Source organism: Bufo bufo, chromosome 7 (assembly GCF_905171765.1).
Source record: "Bufo bufo chromosome 7, aBufBuf1.1, whole genome shotgun sequence".
Classification (NCBI taxonomy): Eukaryota; Metazoa; Chordata; class Amphibia; order Anura; family Bufonidae; genus Bufo; species Bufo bufo.
In genome coordinates this window covers 7,006,146-7,022,819 of record NC_053395.1, presented here as the reverse complement: position 1 = coordinate 7,022,819, position 16,674 = coordinate 7,006,146, and the positions used below count along the sequence as shown (strand labels likewise).

At 45.0% G+C, this 16,674-nt stretch overlaps 1 protein-coding gene across 1 annotated transcript in view; it reads left to right on the top strand.

Annotated features, from left to right (window-relative positions):
* Window positions 1-3,637: 3,637 nt before the first annotated feature.
* Window positions 3,638-16,674, top strand: part of LOC121007941 (transmembrane protease serine 9-like) — a 57,655-nt gene continuing 44,618 nt past the window's right edge. The window contains exons 1-2 of the mRNA XM_040440209.1: window positions 3,638-3,677; window positions 3,987-4,191. Coding sequence (XP_040296143.1) covers window positions 3,638-3,677; window positions 3,987-4,191 — 245 coding nt within the window. The remainder of the gene's footprint in view (window positions 3,678-3,986; window positions 4,192-16,674) is intronic.

Genomic DNA, 16,674 nt, shown 5'->3' with positions numbered 1-16,674 from the left:
TACAGAGGACAGTATACTGTATATACACTACAGAGGACAGTATACTGTATATATATACTACAGAGGACAGTATACTGTATATATACTACAGAGGACAGTATACTGTATATATACTACAGAGGACAGTATACTGTATATATACTACAGAGGACAGTATACTGTATATATACTACAGAGGACAGTATACTGTTTATATACTACAGAGGACAGTATACGGTATATATACTACAGAGGACAGTATACGGTATATACACTACAGAGGACAGTATACTGTATATATACTACAGAGGACAGTATACGGTATATATACTACAGAGGACAGTATACGGTATATATACTACAGAGGACAGTATACTGTATATATACTACAGAGGACAGTATACTGTATATATACTACAGAGGACAGTATACGGTATATATACTACAGAGGACAGTATACTGTACATATACTACAGAGGACAGTATACGGTATATATACTACAGAGGACAGTATACGGTATATATACTACAGAGGACAGTATACTGTACATACACTACAGAGGACAGTATACTGTATATATACTACAGAGGACAGTATATGGTATATATACTACAGAGGACAGTATACTGTATATATACTACAGAGGACAGTATACGGTATATACACTACAGAGGACAGTATACTGTACATATACTACAGAGGACAGTATACAGTATATATACTACAGAGGACAGTATACTGTATATATACTACAGAGGACAGTATACTGTATATATACTACAGAGGACAGTATACGGTATATATACTACAGAGGACAGTATACTGTATATATACTACAGAGGACAGTATACGGTATATACACTACAGAGGACAGTATACTGTATATATATACTACAGAGGACAGTATACTGTATATATATACTACAGAGGACAGTATACTGTATATATACTACAGAGGACAGGATACTGTACATATACTACAGAGGACAGTATACTGTATATATATACTACAGAGGACAGTATATTGTATATATACTACAGTGGACAGTATACTACTACAGAGGAATCGGGATAGATTGGAGGCTTGGGCAGAGAAGTGGCAGATGAGGTTTAACACTGACAAATGTAAGGTTATGCAAATGGGAAGAAATAATGCAAGTCACCCGTACATACTAAATGGTAAAACACTCGGTAACACTGACATGGAAAAGGACCTAGGAATTTTAATAAACAGCAAACTAAGCTGCAAAAACCAGTGTCAGGCAGCTGCTGCCAAGGCCAATAAGATAATGGGTTGCATCAGAAGGGGCATAGATGGCGGTGATGAGAACATAGTCCTACCACTTTACAAATCGCTAGTCAGACCACACATGGAGGACTGTGTACAGTTCTGGGCTCCTGTGAACAAGGCAGACATAGCAGAGCTGGCGAGGGTCCAGAGGAGGGCAACTAAAGTAATAACTGGAATGGGGCAACTACAGTACCCTGAAAGATTATCAAAATTAGGGTTATTCACGTTAGAAAAAAGACGACTGAGGGGAGATCTAATTACTATGTATAAATATATCAGGGGTCAGTACAAAGATCTATCCCATCATCTATTTATCCCCAGGACTGTGACTGTGACGAGGGGACATCCTCTGCGTTTGGAGGAAAGAAGGTTTGTACACAAACATAGAAGAGGACTCTTTACGGTAAGAGCAGTGAGACTATGGACTCTATACTGTAAGAGCTGTGAGACTATGGACTCTTTACTGTAAGAGCAGTGAGACTATGGACTCTGTACTGTAAGAGCAGTGAGACTATGGACTCTTTACTGTAAGAGCAGTGAGACTATGGACTCTTTACTGTAAGAGCAGTGAGACTATGGACTCTTTACTGTAAGAGCAGTGAGACTATGGACTCTATACTGTAAGAGCAGTGAGACTATGACCTCTTTACTGTAAGAGCAGTGAGACTATGGACTCTTTACTGTAAGAGCAGTGAGACTATGGACTCTTTACTGTAAGAGCAGTGAGACTATGGACTCTGTACTGTAAGAGCAGTGAGACTATGGACTCTTTACTGTAAGAGCAGTGAGACTATGGACTCTTTACTGTAAGAGCAGTGAGACTATGGACTCTTTACTGTAAGAGCAGTGAGACTATGGACTCTTTACTGTAAGAGCAGTGAGACTATGGACTCTTTACTGTAAGATCAGTGAGACTATGGAGCTCTTTACTGTAAGAGCAGTGAGACTATGGACTCTATACTGTAAGAGCAGTGAGACTATGGACTCTTTACTGTAAGAGCAGTGAGACTATGGACTCTTTACTGTAAGATCAGTGAGACTATGGACTCTTTACTGTAAGAGCAGTGAGACTATGGACTCTGTACTGTAAGAGCAGTGAGACTATGGACTCTTTACTGTAAGAGCAGTGAGACTATGACCTCTTTACTGTAAGAGCAGTGAGACTATGGACTCTTTACTGTAAGAGCAGTGAGACTATGGACTCTTTACTGTAAGAGCAGTGAGACTATGGACTCTTTACTGTAAGAGCAGTGAGACTATGGACTCTATACTGTAAGAGCAGTGAGACTATGGACTCTTTACTGTAAGAGCAGTGAGACTATGGACTCTTTACTGTAAGATCAGTGAGACTATGGAGCTCTTTACTGTAAGAGCAGTGAGACTATGGACTCTATACTGTAAGAGCAGTGAGACTATGGACTCTATACTGTAAGAGCAGTGAGACTATGGACTCTATACTGTAAGAGCAGTGAGACTATGGACTCTTTACGGTAAGAGCAGTGAGACTATGGACTCTTTACGGTAAGAGCAGTGAGACTATGGACTCTTTACTGTAAGAGCAGTGAGACTATGGACTCTTTACTGTAAGAGCAGTAAGACTATGGACTCTTTACTGTAAGAGCAGTGAGACTATGGACTCTTTACTGTAAGAGCAGTGAGACTATGGACTCTTTACTGTAAGAGCAGTGAGACTATGGACTCTATACTGTAAGAGCAGTGAGACTATGGACTCTATACTGTAAGAGCAGTGAGACTATGGAGCTCTCTGCCTGAGGAGGTGGTGATGCTGAGTACAATAAAGGAATTCAGGAGGGGCCGGGATGTATTTCTGGAGTGTAATAATATTACAGGCTATAGCTACTAGAGAGGGGTCGTTGATCCAGGGAGTTATTCTGATGCCTGATTGGAGTCGGGAAGGAATTTTTAATCCCCTAAAGTGAGGAAAATTGGCTTCTACCTCACAGGGTTTTTTTGCCTTCCTCTGGATCAACTTGCAGGATAACAGGCCGAACTGGATGGACAAATGTCTTTTTTCGGCCTTATGTACTATGTTACTATGTTACTATGTTACTATGTTACTATGTTACTATGTTACATAAAGTGACACATGTCAGATTAGCTCAAAATGGCCTGGTCCTTGAGGTGAAAAATGGCAGGGCCCTTAAGGGATGGTTGAGAAGTTGTCTATCAGGACTAACATGTGATGTATGTCATCTGTAAATGCAAATAAATCCGGTCTAGTTGCTGAACTGGAAGGAGTGGTCATAGAAATATACATATATGCAGCACATGGCCATAGGACTTGATTTCTTAGGAGGTTCTCAGCCTACACCAAGGACACAAGCTCCTTATTGTAGAGCCAAGCCATGGGAATGTTACTCGTGTTACTGGTAATGTTGTTTGTCGGTGAGTGACTTCTTCTTGGTTGTTGTCTTTGGATTTTTTGTTTGATTTTCTTGTATTTGTTCTTGATGTCTTTAAGGGGGTTTCATCTAGGTTCTTCTAAAATATTTCCCCACACAATGACCCACTTCATAGATCTTTTTGTTAAAATTCACACCAAAGCATTGAACACACTCCATGGACCAGTTTTTTCTATCTGTCTATAGAGTTATTTTTTATATATATTTTTTTTAGAATATAGGACATTTATATCAGTAGCAAAAAAAGAAATAATGAAGTGGAACACTAAACATGATTTATTTCCTTCCACAGTTTACCCTTCAGCTTCCACTACCACAACCTCATCCCCGCCGGTGTGCGGCTCTCCAGTATTCTCCAGCAGGATAGTCGGGGGCACAGACGCTCTGGATGGAAGATGGCCCTGGCAGGTCAGCGTGCAGTATTATGGCGACCATAGGTGTGGAGGGAGCCTGATCTCCCGCCAGTGGGTGATGACCGCAGCAAACTGCTTTCCATAGTAGGTACAGTAGATGATTATCTTGTGAATGTGATTTTCTTGGCTCCAGTGAGTATTATAAATGTCAGCCATTATTTGTCTTCTGTTTGTCAGAGTATCTCCATGTAACCTGTAGGCTTTTATACAAATTTAGCTGCAGGGAAAGAAATAATGCTCATGGAGATCCAAAGTTGATTGAGGTGCAGCCCAGACTTATTGGTCTTCCATAATATTCCTTTCCCACTGAGGTTCAGTTCCACAGTGGAATAAAAAGGGTATTTTCAAAAAGTTCCTTTCCAAATTTAGAAGCAATCTGAGGAAGGCATCTGTAATTAAACCTTCTGTACATTCTCCACCTCTGTTAAGACGTCCATGATGACCACAGACTGCGGTATCGACAACACAGATAGACTGAGTTCAAAATAAGAAATATATCTTCAGTTCATCCGGATTTTCTCATTTGGTTTTCACCTGTGATAAGGATTAGCTGGATTTTTGGGCTTTCTCTCAGTGACTGCACCTCCCTGCTTGTGATGTACCCCTCTTTTCAATAGTTCAGTGGCTGCCACTAGATTTTGTTGAAATCTGTAGAATAAAGACATTCAAACCTCATAAGGACAATTGAGTATTCCAAAGCAGAAAGGAGAAACATGAACGGAAATACAAAACATTAAAATCATAACACATTAGACCAAAAATAAATTAGAATAAACATATAATATACAGGAACTCTAGAATCCCGGTGATGTCCTTCTCTTCTAAAATAAAGTACAGTTCAAAGGGTAAAAAAAAAGACAATAAAAACTATAAATATAAATGCATCGGGAGCTACATATAATGGGTTTTAATGCTCAAGCTGCAGCATAAAAGCAAAGGTTTGCATGCACAATGCCAAGCATCTGCCGAAGTTGTGTAAAGCACATTGTGAATAGACTTTGGAGCAGCTCCATGAAATCCTAGGATAACCATGCACAATGGCAGATGTTGGTCGGAACTGCCTAAAGCACATGGGCCCTGGTCCCCAATTGCTTACATGATCGGGATTGTTACTCTGCTATGGAGCTTAGAGAATCTTCATGGTTTGCTCTACACTGATCTCATGAGCAGTATGTATACATTATAAACAAACAAGAGAGCCCTCAGGATAGGCAAGGAAGTACAGATTGTGATCAGCACAGCAAATCTGTACAATTGTAGCTGTAAATACTGTAAAAAATGATGGGCATTGGTAAATATGTCTTCAAGGGCCCAGTGGGCCCCACAAACCCACCTTAATTACTTAAATGGCCACTTTCTGGCTACTTGTGCCTAATAGTTCTGGCCCAGCCCACAGCACCTCTCCCGTCCTGGGCTGCAGAGTGACGTCTCTCTGTCCACGGACCAGACAAGAGATCTGGTAAGGGATGTGATGTCAGTGGTGCAAGGATTTTCACAAGAGAAGCATCATATGACCAGTAGAGATAGTCTTGCGGTTCGCCCGGCGGTTGTCCGCCGGCGTCATATTCTTTTACATTGTGAAGAACTTTGACCCATAAACGAAATAAGAACTATGCAGCAGCACTGTGCAAAAAAAAAATAAAGTACAGTAATGCCATAATTATAGAAAACATTCTGGTCTAAATGCTGCGCTTATTTTGCAAATTAGAGACTCTTGGCAAATACATTTTGTACAAAATTATTTGAGCCCGTCTGCCAAACGTCAAGGCGATCTCTTATCTGGTCTTTGACTCCTGACTAGCCTGTCTGCCCCATAGGCTGCCTTTATTTAGAGTAAGTGTAAAGCTGTAGCCTGCTCTCCTTGTATGTATTGGAAGCCATTTGGCACCAGGAGAGGTGTAGAGTGGGCTCGGCATGCATGTTGGTAACTGCATCCCTGGACTTAATGGAGGCCGTTATGGCACCAAAGATGGTAAAAAGCAAAGTGGATCCAGCATGAATTTTATGGTGGCCATTATGGCATATAGCAGGTAGTATTTAGTGTTAGGAACCCGTCTGATAAGAGATTGCATTAACGTTTGGCAGATGGGCTCAATTAATTTTTTACTAAATGTATTTGCCAAGAGTCTCTAATTTGCAAAATAAGCGTAGTATTAGCACCAGAATGTTTTCTAAAACTATGGCATTACTGTACTTTATTTCTGTTTGCAGAGTGCTGCTGCATACTTCTTTTTTCCTTTATGATTCTAGCCATGGCAGCGTGCACCTGCCCATTGGGATGTGCTGACTGACCCCCTTTTTTTAAACTTTGACCCATGACACATCCATCAGGTGGTACAGGACAGCCAATTGAGATGTTTCAGCACATGGACACACCCCCTACCTTATAAATAAACCAGATCTGGCTGTCATTTTACATTCAGTCTTTTGCCAGTGTAGGGAGAGGTTGCTGTGTGGAGCAGGGACAGACTGTTAGAGACACCAAACGCAAGCTAATAGGGCCACAAAAGTATTTTTAAGAACTGGTACAGGTGTGCTATCGATAGGTGTGACTTACTGAGGGGTGTAATATACCTATAATATACTTTCTAACATAGAGAACATATTATAGTGGATTTGTATTGTGCAGCAGTTGTGTGCGGTTCTGCTGCGATACCACAGCCACACAGAGGGACAAACGCTATTGGAGCAAATAATTTCTACTGGTGTGATTTACCAGTTGCCCCCCCAAAAAAAACTGATTGAAGCAGAGGTGTTATATACCTTCTTCCACAAATACTGCTTTTCCATAGAAACCTTTGTCACTGGGTCATTTTGAAAATGACAGGCAGAGGAAGAGGCAGGCCATTTTCGCAGGGGTGGTAAGAGTCAGGCAGGTGCACCAGGCCGTAGCCTAAGTGGGAAGTTACAGAAGGTGCGTGCGATTACATCAAAGGACGCACCAGAGTTGGTTGAGTGACTCACTCAGCCTTCCGCTTCTGCCCCCTCCTCATCCTCTCTATCTTCACCCTCTTCACTCTCTGTTGTGTGCACCCGCAAAGACACCACCACCATTTCCCCTCCGCTCGAGTCAGAGGAATTATTTTCCCATCTATTACAAGACCTTACCGATGCGCAGCCATTCTTGGCATTGGATCAGGAAGAGGAGGTATTAACGGTCGCCACCCAGATCAGCTTAAGGAGGGTGTTCCCCACTGTTGCTGCCTACTCCGAGATCTCGAATGTCAGTGGTGGTGAAGGTGACTAGGATAACGTGTCCATGGATGTCATGTGGGTGCCCACAAGAGAGGAAGAGGAGGGGAGTTCAGAGGGAGAGACGGAGCAGCAGATAGGCAGGAGAAGGAGGAGAAGCAGCAACTTACAGTGCACAGGAGGCAAAAAGCAGACTGCTAATGTATCTGGAATGAGCCATCCACCATTAATGGTCACATCTTGCGCTCCCAGGACGCCGGCACATGGCTCCGCAGTGTGGACTTTTTTTAACATGTCAGTTGCTGACAATGGTGTTGCCATCTGCAGCCTGTGCTGTCAATGCATAAGTCGCGGTAAGCCCAACACTCACCTAGGGATGACGGCCTTAAGAAGGCACCTGGCCTCCAATCATCGAGCCCAGTGGGCGCAATGCCGTCAGAACCCGCTAAGCCACACTCCCGGCGCTCCATGTCCTGCCTCTTCTCCTTCTCCTCTCTCCTCCCATTTGTCCTCCACTCCACCTTCCACCGTGCTGTCGTCGCGTTCATCTGGCAAAAGGCAGGCTTCCGTGGCCCAAATGTTTGAGCGTAAAAAGATGATGACGCTAGATAACCCTCTTGCCCAACGGCTGACCGCTGGCTTGTCGGAACTGCTAGCCCGCCAACTACTTCCATATAAACTGGTGTACTCAGAGGCCTTTAGAAAATTTGTGGCCATTGGCATACCGCAATGGAAGGTCCCTGGAAGGAAATATGTCTCCCAGAATGGAATCCCAGAGCTATATGGCCACGTTTTAACAGCAAGTGACTGTATCTCTGGCACACAGTGTTGATGCCAAGATACATCTGACAACTGACACGTGGTCTAGTAAACACGGGCAGGGACGGTACATAACTTTTACTGCCCACTGGGTAAGCCTTCTGAAGGCCGTCAAGCATGTAACCCGTGGCACCCGTGTGGATTTGGTGTTACTGCCACTCCTCCTCCTACTCCCTCCTCCGTCTCCTCCTTGGTTGACTCTTCCTTTTCCACTGCTACCGCCTCTTCCGCTGCGCCTCCCAAGCTCCCCAGAACCTATTTGACATGCCAGGTGAGACATTGCCATGCTGTGCTGCGGCTGTTATGCCTGGAAGCCAAGAGCCACACCAGTCCTGCACTCCTTTCAGCTCTGCGGTCACAGGCCAATCAGTGGCTAACTCCGCTCAATTTGACAGTTGGTAAAGTGGTGTGCGACAACGGTCCCAATCTGCTCAGCACGCTGAAATAGGGCAAAATGACACATGTGCCGTTAATTGCACACATCCTGAACTTAGTCGTGCAGTGATTCGTTGCCAAATACCCCGGTGTCCAGGACGTCTTGCGGCAGGCCAGGAAAATCTCTGCACATTTTAAAAGATCTTACACGGCCATGGCTCGCCTTGCTGAGGTTTAGCGGCGACACCACCTGCCCATCAGACATCTGATTTGTGACTGCCCGACGCGCTGGAACTCCACCTTGTATATGCTTGATAGGCTGCTCCAGCAGCAATGTACCGTTAGTGACTACCTGTACGAACTCTGCGGCAGGACAGGTTCTGAGGAGCTTGTTTTTTTTTTTCACCAAAGCCAGTGGCTGCTCATGCACAACGCATGCAGACTTCTGCAGCCATTTCATGAGATCACCAAACTGGTCAGTCACAGCCAGGGTGCCATCAGTGACATTGTACCTTACGCCTTCTTTCTGGAGTGTGCATTGCGTCGTGTCATTGATCAAGCCATCGAGGAGCAGGAGCAGGAGCAGGAAGATGAGGAAGTTGCAATGCTGGATGAATTCCCAGGGAGGGCTACTCTATCTGAGACAAGTCAGCAGGAGTCTGAAGAGGAGTCAGAGGAGGATGGTGCCAGGGCAGAGGAGGAGCAAGAAGAGCAAGCTTTAAACTTTTCTGGGATCCCTGGTGTTGTCCGTGGCTGTGGGGAGGAGACCAAGGATGACATTATCCTGGACAATGAGCAGGAGCCAGGCCACTCCACCGCTTCCAGTTTAGTGCAAATGGGGGCCTTCATGCTCCAGTGTTCGAAGAGGGACCCCCGTATAAAAATCATAAAGGGCAAGGAGCAGTACTGGGTGGCAACGTACTTAGACCTCCGGTACAAACACAAAATGGTGGACATGTTACCAGCATTACAGAGGGCTGTCAGAATGCAGCACTTCCAGGCCTTGCTTCGAGAAATGCTGCATTCTGCTTATGTGGGCGCTGGCAGAGGAATTCCCACTCACAGAGAAACAGTTGCAGGTACCAATCCTACAGCACCTGCAAGAAGAGGGCGGTTTGAAGATGTGTCGGTCACTTCAGATATGAGATTATTCTTGCAGCCAACCCATCAACAGCCGCCCTCCGGATCCAGCCTTAGGGTACACCTAGACCGACAGGTGTCCGACTACATCAGGTTAACGCCCTATGTGGACACTCTGAGAAGCGAGGAACCCATGGACTACTGGATGTGCAGGCTTGACCTGAGGCTAGAGCTGGCACAATTTGCCATGGAACTCTTGGCTTGCCCTTCGTCCAGTGTCCTGTCCGAAAGGACGTTCAGCACAGCAGGGGGGATCGTGACCGATAAGCGCACTCCCCTTGCTCACGACAGTGTGGACTACCTCACATTTCTAAAAATTAATGAGGCATGGATCTCGGAGGAATTTAACACATGTGACAAGTCGACGACCACGTTTTACCCCTTAAGGACATGGCCACATTTCACCTTAAGGACCAGGCCATTTTTTGCAAATCTGACAAGTGTCAATTTATGTGTGAATAACTTTAAAACGCTTTTACTTATGCAGGCCATTCTGAGATTGTTTTTTCGTCACATATTGTACTTAATCTAAACAAATACCAAATTTACAAAAAATCTGGAAAAATTAGCAGATTCCCAAGTTTTAATTTCTCTACTTCTATAATACATAGTAATACCTCCAAAAATAGTTATTAATTTACATTCCACATATGTCTACTTTATGTTTGGATCATTTTGGGAATGCCATTTTATTTTTTGGGGATGTTAGAAGGCTTAGAAGTTTAGAAGCAAATCTTGAAATTTTTCTGAAAATTTCTATAACCCACTTTTTCAGGACCAGTTCAGGTCTGAAGTCACTTTGTGAGGCTTACATAATAGAAACCACCCAAAAATGACCCAATTTTACAATTACGGCATGGAAGGGGTTAAACGGCTGACATCACAGCACAGATTGAAAATGAGAGGGGGTGGTATTTCATTGCTGCTGACATTTTTACTTTTTTTGTTATTAATCGAAATTTACCGAAATTTTTGCAAAAAAAATCCATTTTTCACTTTCAGTTGTAAATTATTTTTTTTTAAACGACATCTATATATAAATTTTTCTCTAAATTTATTGTTCTACATGTCTTTGATAAAAAAAAAATGTTTGGGTAAAAACAAAAATGCTTTTTTGTTTGGGTAAAATTCAAAAATGAATTTCCGCTTTTTAAAGCAGCTCTGACTTTCTGAGCACCTGTCATGTTTCCTGAGGTTCTACAATGCCCAGACAGTACAAACACCCCACAAATGACCCCATTTCGGAAAGTAGACACCCTAAGGTTTTCGCTGATGGGCATAGTGAGTTCATAAAACTTTTTATTTTTTGTCACAAGTTAGCGGAAATTGATGATTTTTTTTTTTTTTTTTTATTCTTACAAAGTCTCATATTCCACTAACTTGTGACAAAAAATAAAAACTTCCATGAACTCACTATGCCCATCACGAAATACCTTGGGGTGTCTTCTTTCCAAATGGGGTCACTTGTGGGGTAGTTATACTGCCCTGGCATTTTAGGGGCCCTAATGCGTGAGAAGTAGTTTGAAATCAAAATGTGTAAAAAATGCCCTGTGAAATCCTAAAGGTGCTCTTTGGAATGTGGGCCCATTTGCCCACCTAGGCTGCAAAAAAGTGTCACACATGTGGTATCGCCGTACTCAGGAGAAGCTGGGCAATGTGTTTTGGGGTGTCTTTTTACATATACCCATGCTGGGTGAGAGAAATATCTCGGCAAAAGACAACTTTTCCCATTTTTTTTATACAAAGTTGGCATTTGACACAGATATTTATCTCACCCAGCATGGGTATATGTAAAATGACACCCCAAAACACATTGCCCAACTTCTCCTGAGTACGGCGATACCACATGTGTGACACTTTTTTGCAGCCTAGGTGGGCAAAGGGGCCCACATTCCAAAGAGCACCTTTAGGATTTCACAGGGCATTTTTTACACATTTTGATTTCAAACTACTTCTCACGCATTAGGGCCCCTAAAATGCCAGGGCAGTATAACTACCCCACAAGTGACCCCATTTTGGAAAGAAGACACCCCAAGGTATTTCGTGATGGGCATAGTGAGTTCATAGAAGTTTTTATTTTTTGTCACAAGTTAGTGGAATATGAGACTTTGTAAGAAAAGAAAAAAATAAAAAAAAATCATAATTTTCCGCTAACTTGTGACAAAAAATAAAAAATTCTAGGAACTCTCCATGCCCCTCACGGAATACCTTGGGGTGTCTTCTTTCCAAAATGGGGTCACTTAGCCCGTATGCCCTGGCAAACCAGATTTCTCCATTCACATCAATCGATGTGGATGAATAAATCATTGCCAGGATTTTTTTATTTTTTTTATATACAAAGTGTTTGCCAAAGTATATGAACACCACCTCCCCCTCAGCTCAAAAGCCTCGGCAAACGTATCTTTTACTGCAGAGGAGAAATCTCGTCTTGCAGCGCCGCTTACACCGACTTTTGTGGAATCTGACAGCAGCGCAATGCTTCTGTCAGAATGCACATCAGTGCTGCAGCTTGTTGATCGGTTGGTCCACCTAGAAGGTAAAAAAAACAAAGCAAAAAAGAAAAAACCAGGCCGCAACGCAATAAATTTATTAACTTTATAATAACATTTGAACGGAACATGTAGCAAGGCCGAGTATTGGCCTGCATTTGTGGGAGGGGCCCTGCCTTTTATTAGCTGCTCACCCCCTGTCATCAGTGCACGGACAGCAGCAGCAGTGTTCAGCAGCAGCAGTGTTCGTGTCCCTGCTTCAAGCGATCCGAATCTTCAGCCGGCAGATCGACGTCAGCAGAAGCTTTCAGCGGTCTTCCGGTCAGCTGACTCCGTGTCACAGAAGCAGCAGCGGCCGGTCGCACGGCTCGAGTCCCAGGTAAGGGAGGCTGTAATGTCACAGCAGCACTTCTCCAGTCCGGTCGGTGGGGTCGGTCCCTTCAAGGTGAGGAAGGGACATCCCCACACCGGAACGGTGGTCTGGCAGCACGCCCCGCTCCCACGTGACTTGCACGCAGGTAGCAGGAGTCAGCGAGACTCCGTCCGACTAATTTTGGCATCATATCTCGTGGCATGGGGCAGGTTAGGGGTGTTTTTTCAGGGGATAAAAGGGGAGGCAGCGGCATGCGGAACGGAGGCATGGTAAGCTGGTTTGTTAAAATGTCTGTAGCTATTATACAATGCATGGGATGTATAGGTTGTGGCCATGTGTAGGGGGGGGTGGGGAGGAAAGGTCTGGCACGGGCCGCCGTGCTGCTAGTTAGGTAGGGGGGGGTGCCTCTTAGTAGCTTTTCTGCAGGATGTTTTAGGAAAGGCTTCAGTTGATTTCACTTTCTAGATATCCGGGGGAATAGCTGTGTCTGGTTGCTAGAGTGGTAGCATTCATTACCCGCCATTTGTCATGGGCCCCTTTGTCAGGCGCCTGATATCAGTTACTTCACCAAATAATGCTCAGCGTCCCAGTGGTTACCGTTACATGGGTGACGGAGGAACCCAGGCTTAAAGATGCAAAACAAGCGTGGACAGGAGTCAACGGCAGAGGCTATCTCTGTGTCAGTTGGAGTGGCTTTAAATGAGAAAAAAAAAAAGGGTATTTATTTTCGATTCTTCAGGTGCTCTGGTTCCACTACGATTGTAACCTGTTTTGTCCTACTCACCCCGTGTACCGTTCATTTGTGGTAAGGGCCGCCAGTTAGACTTTACACGTTTTCCGCTTCCCACTTTGCTGCAGCTGGTTGGGTCCACCAGAATCGGTGTCTTTTTTCTTTGCATGATGGTTTCTGCAGTGTCCGTGGTGGTTTCTGTGTTCCACGGGGTAGTCAGCAGCTCTCTAGATTGTGATAGTGACGTTCCATAAATTTGCTTGTTTTATCAGTCTGATCATGTCACACGTCTCGGATGTAGTGGATCCGTCTGGGGAAGATTTTGGTTCAAGGGCATCCGATTCTGGGAGTATTCCTTCTCTGCGCAATTGGACTGTGCCTAAACTCATGTCAGAGTTAACTAAGAGAGGCATTCCCTTCCCAGCTGCAGCCCGCAAGGCTAAGTTGTATCGGTTACTGGTGTCCACCCCCGCAGAACCAAGTCACCAAGATGTTTCTATGTCCACGGTGCAGACCTCCTTGACGCAGCTTCATGTCATGCTCAATAGTCTCACGTCCTCCATGTCTAGCGTACAATCTAGATTGGAGTCAGTGGAGTCAAGGGTCTGTGGTTTGGCTTCACCTGCTGCACTGTTACCGGTTGTGACTACCCCAGTGGCTAGTACTGCAGGTAACTTTGTTTCAGTACCCAATGTCACGCCAGCCCATTTTATCCCGGCCAACATTAAAAAGGACATTCTCGATGGGAGGGATGTGAACTTAGCTTCTCTGCTGATCGCCACTCGTGACCTGTCAGACAATAGAGTCATCGCTTGCGGCGATGTCTCTGTCGTCCTGAAGGGTCGCGACCTCAGGCTTAGTAGGAAACTAACCATACCAGAATTTGTACTTGCTTTTAGTTTGTACCGAGACATCATTTGTTCTGTGCGACCGGATAGGAGGGAAGAATTGGACCTTTACTTGTTCAGGGTCACGGAGCTTGGATACAAATATGGGGGCTTCGGCTTCTACGACTACCATTGCTCCTTTTCCGCGAAGGCTGCAGCGGCCCTCAGCCAATTCCAGTTCACCACAAATTGGTCCAACATCGACACAGAGATCTTTTGCAGGCATTTTGCTGGACTGAAAGTTCCGGCATGTTCTTCTTGCCAGTCCATATACCACACTAGCGAATGGTGTCACAATGCAGCTAGTACACCAAGGTCCAATCCTTCTGCTCCTATCCCAGGTCCATCGGTTGGTGCTCAGCAGCAGGCAACCGTGGACAAACTTGGCCGTCCCATTAAGTACCTGGGCAGGTCACAAATATGCAACAATTACAATTATTCTGCATGCAATTATAGTCAATGCCGCCTGTTGCACATTTGTGTTAACTGTTAACGGGCTCACCCGAAGGTCACTTGCTCATTAAAATCTGACAAACATTACTTGAGCGTTGTGAATGTGGATCTCCTGAAGTTCTACCTGCAGGGGCAGGAGGATACTTTCTTTTGTGATTTCCTAGTGTCTGGGTTTACCACGGGGTTTCACACAGGCCTAGTGGCATTACCTGAAGATACTCACGAGTGTAGAAACTTGCAATCCGCTTCACTGAACCCTGCTTCCATAGATAGGCTCTTACAGTTGGAATTAGTGAAGGGGTACATCATCGGGCCCTTTACAACATCCCCTTTCGAGCGGTGGAGGGTCAGCCCTATAGGGGTCGTAACAGGTAAGTTCAACAACAAAGAGAGACTGATATTCGATTTGTCGGCTCCTCATGGCGCACACGCGCCTAGTCTTAATTCTCTCATACCTGCAGAGGAGGTCAGTATGGTGTACGCCTCCATTGATCAGGCTATCGCACTGATCTTAGCGACAGGTCCCGGGGCCATTTTATCTAAAGCAGACATATCAGATGCGTTTAGGTTAATCCTGATCAGGCCAGAGCTTTGGCAATGGCATGGGATCAAGTGGAATTCGTATTATTATTTTGCCACAAAATTGACTTTTGGGTCCCGTAGCAGCCCTTGGATTTTCGATCAACTGGCAAAAGCCCTACATTGTATCCTCGAAAATAGGTTTGAGTGCGAACATGTGATACATTACCTGGATGACTTCCTGCTGATTGAGTCTCCTCAGGGCCCGCGAGGCAATCTCCAAAGTCTCCTAGCATGCTTCGCGCAATTAGGGATTCCCGTTTCTCCGAAAAAGGTTGATGGTCCTGCCACTGTCATTACCTTTTTGGGCATTGTCTTGGATACAGGAAGCATGTCCGCCAGGTTACCTGTAGACAAGTTGGTCAGGGTCCGGGATATTATTCACACTTTCACTGTGGGCAGGGTCACTACGAAAGCACATCTGCAATCATTATTGGGCATGCTTAATTTTGCCATGCGCGTTGTCCCTCAAGGTAGGTCTTTTGTAGCAAGGTTACTACCTCTCCTGTCAGAGGCCCCCTGTCAGGACAGTCCGGTGTTTCTGGATAATCAGGCGCTAGCAGATTTAGTGATGTGGGATCATTTTTTAACTCACTGGAATGGCGTGTCCATGTTTATTTCAGCAGTCTCAGATAACTCCCCCATCTTAATTTCCAGTGGGGCGGTGAACACAGGTTACGCTGCAATTTTTGGCCCCCATTCGTGAAACGGGACCTGGCCAAGGGAGTTGCTCGAGGCCACGGGAGTTCGTCAATCAGCGGAGGTGGGGCACTTGTATACCATGGTAGCAGCGGCTTACGTTTGGGGTAGCCTTTGGACAGGCCGTACCGTGGTCTTTACTTCTGGCAGTTCCTCCGTCATTTCCATCCTCCAGAGTGGCAAAACTAAGTCACACCCGGCCATGGCCTTCCTTAGGCTTCTGGTGCAGTTGTCCCTCCAGCACCATTTCTTGGTCCACGGCTCCCTCATACATGATGATCAGACGGTAGCAGTTGACGCCCTAGCTAAGCATGATTACTCTCTGTTTTCCCAGATCTGTCCCGAAGCCGACTCATCAAGGACCCCATCTCCTCATCCCGCCTCGCTAATTCTCCACTAAACAAGTACCTAGCCGTTGCCCATGGGCTGTTTTCCAGGTCTCTTGCGGCCAATACCACCAAAGCGTACAACACCGGCTGGCGGCTGTACTGTACCTTCCTGCAAGAACACGCGCCAGGCGCTTTCGGTCATATCGACCGCATACTGTCCTTTATTGGATACTGTCATGTGCAGAGGCACCTATCGTATGGCACCGTGAGGACTTACCTGTCAGGGGTGCAACATCATTTATCCCTTTCCCATCCTAATTTAACATTTTTGTTTTCCAGTCATGTGGTCAAGGCCACGTTGAAAGGTCTACAGAATAGTACCCCCGGTGTTAACTCCCGTAGACAGCCCATTTCCGGCCAGATATTCAGAGACATGTCCGATTTGCTAGATTTAAGGCCCTTCGGGGCCCTACAAAGCCTGGTTATCAAAGCGGCCATCTAT